Genomic DNA, 11,512 nt, shown 5'->3' with positions numbered 1-11,512 from the left:
CGGTGTTATTTACGTATCTCTCTCTCTCTCTCTCTCTTTATATATATATATATACATATATATATATATATATGTTATATATGCTATATATATATATATATCTATTTATGTCTATGCGTGTATGTATGTATTAGATGTCTATTGTTTGTCTTTACAATTGTTTTTGGCAGAACTGTGTTAGATTTCTAAGAAATATCTGTATCCTTAATGCCAAGCGGTGTGCATTAATCATAAGAAATATGTGAATGTAGTTATGTACCTGCAAAATAAAACAAAAAAATCATTGACAAATGTTATGTGATTCAAATTGATGTAACTTAAAAAAATATATATACCAAATATATTATTTATTGCATTATGTTATTCATCAAAAAGTCAAGGCTCAGGCTTCTATCGTTGGCATTATGAAAATCGCATAGAGAGGCGATATTTTAATGAGAGCAGTTAAAAAAGGGGGCTTGTCAAGAGAAGGGGGCAGAGAGGTCGTATGTACGAGATAGCAAGAGTCAAAGATAGAGATAGAGAGAATAAGAGAGCGAGAGAGATAGAGAGACAGCGCGACAAAATGAAAGAGAACTAAGAAACGAAACGTGTGAAAGAAAGTCACGGACCGAAGAGACATAGCTCTCTTATATCATTTGAATAATTTTTTATGATATTTGGCGAGTTTGTTTTGCCTGAAACAAACTCCGAAATGCAACTGAAGAATCCGATGATAAAAAAAACAATGAGAGTAACGACTTAAATTAGCGAAAAAATCGAAATTTTCAACAAATTTCATTTAATAAAAAACACTAAACAAAGCAATCGTTGCTTTTGATGCACATTAAATCCAACTTCCATTCGTTGTACAACTCAAAACATGTTGACATTGTTTTAACAAAGACACTAGAAACAAACACAAAAACACAATAAAACATTAAACAAACACAAAAAAAAAAAAAAAACACCTAAAACTAAATAAAACTACATATAACTATAAAAAATTAAACATAAATTTACAATAAATTTGGCAAAAAGATGGCTAAACGAATGCGCGATACAGATGAAAAATTTCAGCGCAAGAAAAATATGCGACTGCGTTTTAAGAAATTGGTTCGTGCTGTCATGTTAAATCAACAATGGCTGGATGAGCCCGAAGAGCAGGGCATCGTCATGAATGCCAAAAAGAATGTCGCTTTTCTCATCAGGCAAAAACGCAAGACTGGGCTCCTGACTGTTGCGGTAACTAATTTCGACTAACTTCTACATTATACTTATTCATATAAATGTACACTTCGCTCCTCTTTTGGGCAGGAGAAAGCTCTGCTGCGCACTCCACATGCATTCCGCACTATAGAGGAGCGTAAGAAGTTGTGCCTGATTATATCTGGCTTGTCGTGCTTCAGTAATATACCGCCGGTAGGTATTACCTATTTGCCCGATAGTATAGCATATACCTATAATATTTGGACTGGTAGAAACTGCGTGCCCGATTGATACCGGTTCTAAGGTTTGCCACTATCGGAGGTGATCGTGTGCTCATACGGCAAGGTGATCAGCCGATTTACGTGTACTTCATGATCTCCGGCGAGGTCGAAATGAAGAAATCCATCTATGACAAAGTGAGTTCGTCCAAAAGATTGACTGACCGATTTGTGAGATCGAAAAACTTTAACCGAAATATCATCCATTTCATTCTATTCATTTGGTTTTCTAACTTAGACATAGCTAGGTTATTTTTCAATTTACATTTCCCCTATGCCGACAAATCCACGCAATTGGGTGAATTTAGCTTTACATTATTATAGATGTTTATGCAAAACGCATCTCCAATGATATTTTGTTGTACATGTTTTTTACCCAAAATTTCACCACGTAAATGAATTTAAACAGCGAATGGTAAACAAAAGAATTGTCTTATGATCGATTTTCGCACTTTTTCCACACTTGCGCGTGGATTTCCCAAAAACTCTGTGAAAATTTAAGTTTCCCCAGTTCCTGTCAGTCAATCATGACAATCAGTTTTATGTGTAGAGAGAGAGAGATCTAATCTGCTTGCTATAGAACACTAGAAAAATCACATTGGTATCAGAGGCCATTATGGGTGCTGGGGATATGATAGGCGAGGTGGAGCTGCTTGAGGACTGCACCAGAATAAACACCTATGTGGCACTATGTAAGTGTTGAAAATCAAGTAAAAAATAAAGAGGTAGACTTAACATTTAACTCTGCAGCACCCTGTGAAGTTTTGTCAATAACCGACGATGACTTTCGGAATATATTGGGTCCATACTTGATAAAGCAATGGCACGAAAAGAAAATAGCTCTCAGATCCCTAAACTATTTCGATTTTCTAACAGACGAACAGGTCAAAGAGTTGCCCACTCTCTAAATCCAAATGAATTATGTTTCATAATCCCATACAGATTGTGCGAGCTTGTAATTACTGTCAGCTAGCCCAATACGATCCGCTGCAGTCCATATACTCGGAGGACAGGGGTGCTGTTAGCTGTGTTCATTTCATTTTGAGCGGCGAATGTGTTATTTTACAGTGCCTCAAAATGCTTGTAAGTATAGGACGCCATATGTGTATAATTCGGTTGATGTATTAGAACAATCTGGTTTTTAGCAAGTGGTCAAGGCGGATGGCACCAGAACATTCGAGCTGATCAGTGTCAAGGAAACGGGACAGAATCTCTTTGAGAATCCCTCAAAATCGATGAGAGCACTGAGCACATCATTCATTGATTATGGTAGTACTAAAGACAAAATGTTGTCGGATTCGGTTTTCAATATCAACGATCTATTGGCTTCTTCGTCGGAATTCGAAGATGAGGAGGCATTGCAGCAGAAGAAAGCGGTATAAGCCACATAATTGTCATACTACTTATTTGCCTGTCAGGCCTTACAATTCTATAGAATTTCACTTTTTAGAAGCGTAAAATGGGACTTCGCGAAATCGAAGCGGCGTGTGGTTTTTTACGCAATGATATCGCTGTGACTGTTAAAAAAATGAAGCTTAAATCGATTGTTAAGCGAAGAACGACTATGGCACCAAGGCGATTGACTTCGTATTATCCGCGCCCGTATGTGGAGGAGGGTGAATCAATAGACGAAGATACATCGTTCAACTACATTGAAGAAGATTATGTTGTGGAAGAAGAAGGAACCGATTCCGAACTAGAATCAATGTCGATACGATCAATGAAAATCTCAAGAGCTTCGTTCTCAAGAAGAGGCACCGATGCATCCAGACGTTCCACAGTTAGCAAGCCGCTTCCGATCATGAAACAAAGTCCCAAAACGAGCCGAGTTGCGGTACGCATCGAAACGGAAGATTCTGTTGGGGTTGCTTCGGATTCGGAAGACTACTCAAGCTCGGCCTCTAGTCACGTCTTCGAGATGGAGAAAAACAGTCAAATAATTGTAAATGCCAATCAATTTAACCAAATGGCGATTTGCTCATTTGCCTTCTACTTCTAATAGTTTTTTTTTTTATTTTTATTTACAGCCCACAGAGACACGTTTCATAGACGTGGGCTCCCTGACCTATGGCGGTATTTTCGGTCTGGGTGAGAAAATGGCCCATCGCGTTATAATGGCACGCACCGTGGTACAGTGCCTGCTATTGCCACGCTACTGGCTGTTCGAGGAGGAACAGAATCCGGGTCACATCTGGAAGCGTCGCCGATTTTATCTGGAGGGCAGCATACCCTCGCGCGAAGAGCTATTCAAAGATTTTATAAAAACCCGTCGCTGGGAAAATTTTAAGCGTGACTATGTGCAAAGCACATTGAATCCAAACAGCGTGAATAGCACACAGCCCGAAGATATACCGATAATATGCCGCATTGTTGAGACCAGAGATGATATTTAGAAACGCGTGCAACAAAGCCCATCGAAATTATAATGTGTAGAACGAAATAGCAAAACAAGCTAACCAAAAAATCACAGAAAGTATCTATAAGATATGTTAAATAGGAATATATGTATATGTATGTACTAGGCAGTGCCAGAGGCTTTTGCACGAGCAGAGCGTATTTAATGAACTACTTTTTGAAACAACAGTAAAAGTCGTATTCAATCAAATTCTTGTTGAAACAAATGGAACGCAACTTCCAGCTTCTGAGTAGGCTTCCCATGCAAAATGTAAGAGAATAAAATTTAACTAAATCAGCCTTGATGCAAGCTTTTTTAAAATGCCGTCTTAATTTTAGTCAGTCAATCCTGATTGATTAAGCAACTGTTATTTCTCACAGTTATTGCTCTGGCCCGCTATTCAATGGGCTTTTTTTTTTATAGCTCATCAAAAACGGCCTTTGCTTGCACTTAAGTTTATGCACACACACACACACACACACACACACACAGACACAGACACGGTCACACACTCGCACAGCTGTGCGTAAACATCATATATGTATGTAGCGACAGTTGTGCCCCTTGTCGCAGACGATGCACCTAAATGTCAGCCGCGAATATAGGTTAACCATGGCCACCAATGAGCACAGCCAGCGCCAAAACTAGTCCAGGTGAGAGCGAAAGCCGAAATGCAATTCGTAACTGGAGCAACGACAACGAGAGCTTTCGCAAAGAGCAGCTCGCGATAGCTGCTGTTGCTGTTGTTGTTGTTGTTGTTGCTGGTGCTGGTGCGTATGCGCAATGACATTTAAAAGGGTGCGCTCAAACACGCAGACACATATATACAAATACATACATACATATATATATATATATATATATACATATATACACACACACATACTCGTCTTTTTGCTTTTACTGCTGCAGCTGTGTAAAATGCATTCGCCCAAGCGTTATGTATATATATATATAGCATACATATGTACGTAAACATATAAGCGTATATATGTATTCATGTACATATACATATGTATTTGTACATATGTGTGTTCGCAAGTCTGCGCTCTAGACGCGCACTGCCTGAAGGCCGCACATATCAAAGCTCGGCCCAGTAGGAGACTTAGCTTAATAATAAGCACACACACTCGCACACACATGCACACGCACATGCATGCACATGTACATGCACATGCATAGCACACGCCGATTTGCCTATACACTATCACACCGAAATGGAAGACAAAACGAAATATTTGCCATTCTTCGCATTTGTTAGTTTTTTTTTTTAGATTTTGTGTCTGTGAAATATGAATTATTTTCAAATCGATAAAGATAATATCTATAACCAAATTTTTCCCAAGAGGGTGGTTTCTAGTCGTATAAAACAACTTACTATCTTAGTTAGCAGGCACATTACCAGGAACTCTGTAAATAACTGTGTGTGAAAGTAATACTCCAGTAAATCTAACACTTGGACTTATATGGAGAGTGCAGCTACATACATACATATGTAAAATGTGTATTAATTTTGCAATTAATAGTACCCAATTCTACGTAAATATAATACATATGTATAAAAAAATATATGCATTTTCTGCTTGATTTTTTGGTATATGTATATATGCAAAAATTAAAGACTAGCATGTTTTTGCTTAAAGCTTTTCCAGTCTTTTGCCTGTCATTGAGTTGCGCTTGTCTCTATTTGACCTTCAGTCGTGCAGGGCTCACCGTTAGCTATCAAAGGCTAGCCCAATAAGAGGAGAGACTCGGAGAGACTGACGGATGTTGTTAACACTGGCATGCCCAAGCAAATATCTTTCCTTTTACAACTCTATACAGGCTGCCTGCCATTCAACCGTTAAATGTACCCTCAAAAGCACTTGCTGAAATCGCATGTGTATGTGTGTATAAGTGCGATGCACCGCATGTGGTATATATGCATATGCATATATGTATGTGTGCATGAGTGTGCTTCGTATGAACTTGAATAAGCTCAATTTTCACTTTTATTTATGCACATGAACATTGTTGATATTCGCATACACAAGATGCAGTCAAATCTTGGCATAGCGCAAGCAGAGAGTTGACAGATTCTCCTAATTAATAAACCCCTTTTGGGTAGGCAACATCCGGATGCTGGCTGGCGGTTTATTATTGTTTATTTATATGCGGATATGTACACACGATGCGTACGTGTCCGTGTGTCTGTGTGTGTGTGTGTGTGTGTTTGTGTGACTATATATATAAACTGTTCAGAGTTGAGTCAAAATGGCGTCGTCATACCTTTTAAATCAACCTTTAAAACTGTTGGCCCAGATTTTATTGATTTTTATTGTGTGGCAAAGAGCAGCCAACGACGACGCCGCCGCCGCCGCCGCCGACGTCGACGACGACGATGACGATGGCAAAGGCGTTAAGAGTGCGAGAGAGAAAGCGTTAGCTGAAAGCTGAGCGAGAGAGGCGCAGATGTTCTTGTGTTTACTTTCACATGGCATTTCATGTTGGCTGGAATGTTCTTCATTATCATCATCGCGAACATCATCATCATGAATGAATGAATCGTTGGTTGAATAATAATGATGATGATGATGATGATGATGATGATGAGGATTATCTGCTCAGTTGGTGTAAGCAACAAATTGCCAAAATGCTCATATATGTCCCAGAATACTTCAAGCGAAATTCTATTTATAAAAGCAACGAACCTACAGCGCCTCAAAGCTGCATAATACAGTGAAAGCTCGCATGAGCGGCTACTCAGGATACCCAATAAATTTAGCTTGTTACCATTTTTTATTCAAACTTGCTTCATAACGCTGCAAGAACGAAAATGATATGGAAATTCGTGAAACTGGAAATAATCTCTTACGATCCCAAAAATATGGAATATAATCCGTTGTCTAGAGAGACAACCATTTTTAATTTTACACGAAATATTGGAAAAATAAAAATTGGAATCAACAAATACTACAGATAGCATAGCATAGCAGAACTTGTCCATTCATAGAGACTGCACTGTAGCGCATAATGTGTGTGTGTGTGTGTGTGTGTGTGTGTGCATTTATAAGCAGCGCCCCCTATAGCTCATATAATGAGCGCTTAGTTCCCCATGACAGAAATCTAAGGCACGTTTTTTCTATTATCTAAGCAAAATATACTCAAATAATTTTAAGCTAACACGTTCACATCTTATCTATTCAATTCATTTAATATTTATCGCTTTTCACTAACGGTTCGTCTTTTTTTTTTTCAATTATGAATACCCTCATACTCGAATATCTTTCGTTCAACAAAGGCAATCAATATTAGCTCAAATGCAAGGTTTTTAGAAACAAATTAAATATTAATGTAGCTATTTGCGTGTATCTAAAATTATCCATATTAAATCGTATTTAATGTTTTAAGACTCGGCTCAAAGAGCTTGAATTTAAATGAAGCCTTAATGCTGTTATTCCGACATTTACCGTAAAATTACTCTACTCTACTCTTTGTTATTTTCTTTCATATGAATGCACATGCGTATTGTGATACCCTGTAGGCATTGAAAATGTGTTAGATAGGGTATATTGATCGGGACTTTAACAGGCAGAAGGACGCATCTACACGCCCCAGTAGATATGTAAATGCATATATATGTATATTCATGATTTGCATCAAAAGAAGCTTAAGAGAATATATATAAGCTGAGCAAAGAGAAAGACCTGTCGCTAAGTAATATTCACAGCTTACGGCATGCACAGGGTACCGCTTAGTCGGGCACTCTTGTTTTTTTTTTGTTGTTTTGCCTCCTTTCTGCGGTCTATAAAAGTTTTGCATTATTACCGATATGTGGAATATGACATATTATGGCGTATGGCACAACAAAGTGTTTACAAATGTGTTAGCTTTAGAATTGCGTGATATTATGACATTGTCGTGCCGTGCAGCCAATTAAGAGTGTAAGAGTAGTTGTTGTTATTGTCGCTTTCTGGTTTCACCAATTAGGTGGCTTTAAGTTAATTAACTCTTAAGCTGTCGATTATGAATACGCAGTGATAATGGGCAGGTTGGTATGTTGGGGCCATTGCCAGTCCCATATCTACATATGTATGCCTGTACATGTGTGTGTGTGTGTGTGTACGGATCTGAGTGGCCTTCAAATTGCTTGTTTGTCGGTAATTAGAGCGTACATACAACCATATACATATGTATGCATATATGTATGTATGAATCTATACGAACTAGTATGTACATACATACATATGTGTAGATATGTAACTATATATGTATGTAAAATGGGAGGACGTTTCATTTTGTTTTGTGCCACTTTCTTTTCTTTGTTTTGTTCTCGTCTATTTTGTATGTTGCCAACACTAGGGGCATCTATGTATGTATGTATGTAAGTAGTCCAGTTCACGTGCAACTGTTAGAAACAGTTATTGTTACATCACGCTCTCTGAGTGCACCTTGAGGCCTAAAAACAAATTCCTATTTTCTGACTGGGAGCTGCTCGTGGAGAAGGCACAGCGAACGCTCAACAAAGAGCAAAAGTTGACGATTACATAAATACAAATAAATGTTAAGGAACTGATGCATGCTTAAACAAATGCATTTAATTATGTGTCTGGGTTTTGTTTATTGCACAAATATATTGCTTTTCATTTTTTTTGCTTTGTTGTTGATCTGAAACATCGCACTCTTGCATTACATATTTATATTGCTTTTGATGCTAGCATTATGTGTGTGTGTGTGTGTGTGTGTGTGTGTGTGTGTGCATATTTTCACTTACAAAAAAAGAAAAGAACAGTGGAGCGCAAGCCTTTTTCTATGCATTGCATAATTCCTTTTAGGTTATTTGCTGTTTAGCACATCTTTAAAGGCTGAGCGACACTAAACACACAAATTCACACACACACAAACACACACACACGTATGTTTTAACACCTGAGAGTGTACACAAGTACTTAATATTACAAGATCGTGAATACACTAAATGAATTTCGACTCGATTTGTCGGGTAACATTTTTCACTGACTTGTCATTGCCTCTCATTTGTCCCAGAGAAACACAAGTACGCACGCACACACGCACACGCAAAGAGAGACACAAACTAAGACGGCCGCCACACTCGCGCCCCTCTGCGCCCACAAACGGCTGTTGGTTATTTACGTTTTGCTGTAAAGCGCCCTCCTCTCACTCTCACGCAGGAGCAACGGCATCGCCGTCGTCATCATCAACAGCAGGCAGGCAAAAATTTTGCTGAAGCAATTTGGCATAACAACACAAAACAGCTGACAACGTTTGCATGTGTCTACAGCTGTGTGCGTGTATGTGTGCGCGCGTTTTGTATGCTTTTTAATGGGCTCTCTTTTGGGCACACTTTTTCATATCATTTCCACTGTGCCGCGGTATATTTCAATCAATTTGCCACAATTCAAATTGTTTTGCTCATACTATTTTGTTATCATTGAAAGACAAAAAAAAAAAAAAACAAACAGAACGCACGCACGTTATTTGCAAAAGCGTAGTGAAAAACAGCTGATGTTATTCAACGTAATCACAATGAAAACTATTCGTTTTTGCTAATTTGGTCTATTATATGCTAACACACATGCATACATATGTATGTATATATATATATGTGTGCACCACAAATAAACAAGTATACATATGTATGTCTGTATGCAGGTATGGCATGAAGGTACAAATGTACGTACATATGTACTATAAATGACAGCAAAACTAAAGCACATGATTTTTTATCTGTGCACACATGAAAATTGAAACGACAAATACGTAAATACGTAAATATGAGCAAATGTATGTACGACATTTAACATTTGTAGATATGTTTGTCTGTGCATGTTCCGCGACACTCGCTCGCCCACGAATATATGCCAAATAACGTTTGTACGTACACACATACATATGTATGTACATATATGCTTTCCGATATATATTTACATACATATTGTACGAACTTTTCAACACTGCCAACTCACTAACACGAATATTTAGTTTATCGGAATCGAATTGGGTACATAATATGAGTTTGTAGAAGTTCGTTTTCTGGTGCAAAACATATGCATGTACGTAAATGTATATGTATATGTGTGTGTGTGTGTATGTATGTATGTATGTATCTATCTATTTACGAACAGCTAGTCGCAGCTAACAGCTGAGTGCAGACTATGACGACAAATTGCTGCGAGAAATGAGAGCAGGCCATTGGTGAGCGGAGGGGCGGAGGAGAGGACGCACTTGTTTTATTCAATTGATTTGTAATATGTACGTGTGTATGTCTGAATATGTGTCGACGTCCAAAAAGCTGCTGTTCACGGGAAACAAATAGGTAAAATATAAAAAAAAAAAAACAGACGAAAAAAACACACACAAACACAACACTTGACTGATGGAACGTGTCCAAAGTCATTCTCGCGGGGGAGGTGCTTTTTGGGACATGATGCGACTGAGAGTGAGAGGGAGGCGGCAGTCTAACAGCTGGGCGAAGCACGAACTCAAGCTCCACTGGCCTACTGAGCGGCAACGAAAACGAAATGGAGTCAAATCGGAAACTGAATGCCACTCCGACAGGGACATTCGGGCTCGAAATTTGTGTACTCCTATTTATCTCAATGCGTTTTGTTATTGTCATTTTCTAGATAGCACACAATGTACATGGTACATACATACATACATATGTACATATGTACGAACATTTGAATGTACACACATAGTATTCGCATTTGTAATATAAATTAAAGTTACTTGGAAAAAAAATTAGAAAAAAAAAATATGAGTATAAGTAATATTTACATAGCCTTAGAATGCATATTTTTGGTATCTCAACACAATAATGTATTTATTTAGCATGTACCAAACGTATTTATTTTGTTGATTGATGTAGTTGTCGTCGTTGTTATTACGATGGGCGAGAGTTGGCGAGTTGTGTAATACGGCTTAGTTATTACAATTGCTTTTTCTATTGTTCTGTGTGTTTGTTGATTTTGTTTGTTTATATTGTTGTTGTATTTTTTTAAACGCTCTGTCCCGTTACTTAATTGCAGCGCGCGCTACCAACGCCGTGTGGAACGTCCGTAGGTCTTGAAATCGTTGTAGTAACTGAAATGAAACTGAATTGACGCGCGAACGCGAAACTCAGTCAGTCGGCCAGCAACAAACAAATACGCGCTTATACACCCGCACACACACACTGATAAGTGCATTCGTAACGATGTGCACACGAAGTTCGTGTATTCACGAACTGGCACACGAGCGTTTATAGTGCTCTAAGCTGTTGTATTTTGTTTTTTTTTCATTGCTTGCCGTGGTGCTCTCTTGGTATCTTGCTCTCTTGCTCTCTGGTGCTGGGGTTTCTCATTTTGTGCTTTTTCCTGACAGCTACGATAGCTAAATTTGTTTTATCATCAAAATATTGGGTGCTTTTATTGTACACACGCACACGCACACGCACAACACACACACACACACACACACACACACACAACATCTGCACAGCGATGCTTGCACGCATAACTTTGTGACATACGTACATATGTATGCATGTATGTATGTGCATATCGAAAGCTTACGGCCGTAGTAAAAAATCGTAGGACAACCCCAACACAACGAAGGTTTTCACCCAGTCGACGACGATGATAACTTTCGCACAGAAAGGAAAGTGCAT

At 38.4% G+C, this 11,512-nt stretch overlaps 2 protein-coding genes across 5 annotated transcripts in view; one reads left to right on the top strand and one right to left on the bottom strand.

Annotated features, from left to right (window-relative positions):
* The window catches only part of Tob (Transducer of ERBB2), a 15,470-nt gene extending 4,522 nt beyond the window's left edge, over positions 1 to 10,948 (bottom strand). For 2 of the 3 annotated variants that reach the window (XM_032439880.2, XM_032439881.2), the window contains exons 1-2: positions 10,703 to 10,948; positions 1 to 259 (exon numbers count right to left, since the gene is read on the bottom strand). The exon at positions 1 to 259 is cut by the window's left edge and continues 902 nt beyond it. The gene's annotated coding sequence lies outside the window, so the exon portion shown is untranslated. Of the gene's footprint in view, positions 260 to 10,641 lie in introns of all 3 variants that reach the window. The other variant, XM_070207081.1, reaches the window with a different exon arrangement.
* LOC6636688 (cyclic nucleotide-binding domain-containing protein 2) lies at positions 881 to 4,172 on the top strand. Of its 2 annotated transcripts, XM_002060130.4 has the most exons (9): positions 881 to 1,224; positions 1,297 to 1,401; positions 1,461 to 1,604; positions 2,047 to 2,158; positions 2,217 to 2,350; positions 2,409 to 2,549; positions 2,612 to 2,842; positions 2,917 to 3,408; positions 3,494 to 4,172. In XM_002060130.4, the coding sequence occupies exons 1-9, from the start codon at positions 1,021 to 1,023 to the stop codon at positions 3,857 to 3,859; spliced, it is 1,929 nt and encodes a 642-aa protein (XP_002060166.2). In that variant the 5' UTR covers positions 881 to 1,020; the 3' UTR covers positions 3,860 to 4,172. The 2 variants fall into 2 exon arrangements, with proteins under 2 accessions (XP_002060166.2, XP_015023777.1); XM_015168291.3 differs by lacking the exon at positions 3,494 to 4,172 and having other exon boundaries at positions 2,902 to 3,041.
* Positions 10,949 to 11,512: the final 564 nt, after the last annotated feature.

This window comes from Drosophila virilis, chromosome X (genome assembly GCF_030788295.1).
Source record: "Drosophila virilis strain 15010-1051.87 chromosome X, Dvir_AGI_RSII-ME, whole genome shotgun sequence".
NCBI lineage: Eukaryota > Metazoa > Arthropoda > Insecta > Diptera > Drosophilidae > Drosophila > Drosophila virilis.
The sequence above is the reverse complement of the archived record's forward strand: the minus strand, read 5'-3'. Positions and strand labels throughout refer to the sequence as shown.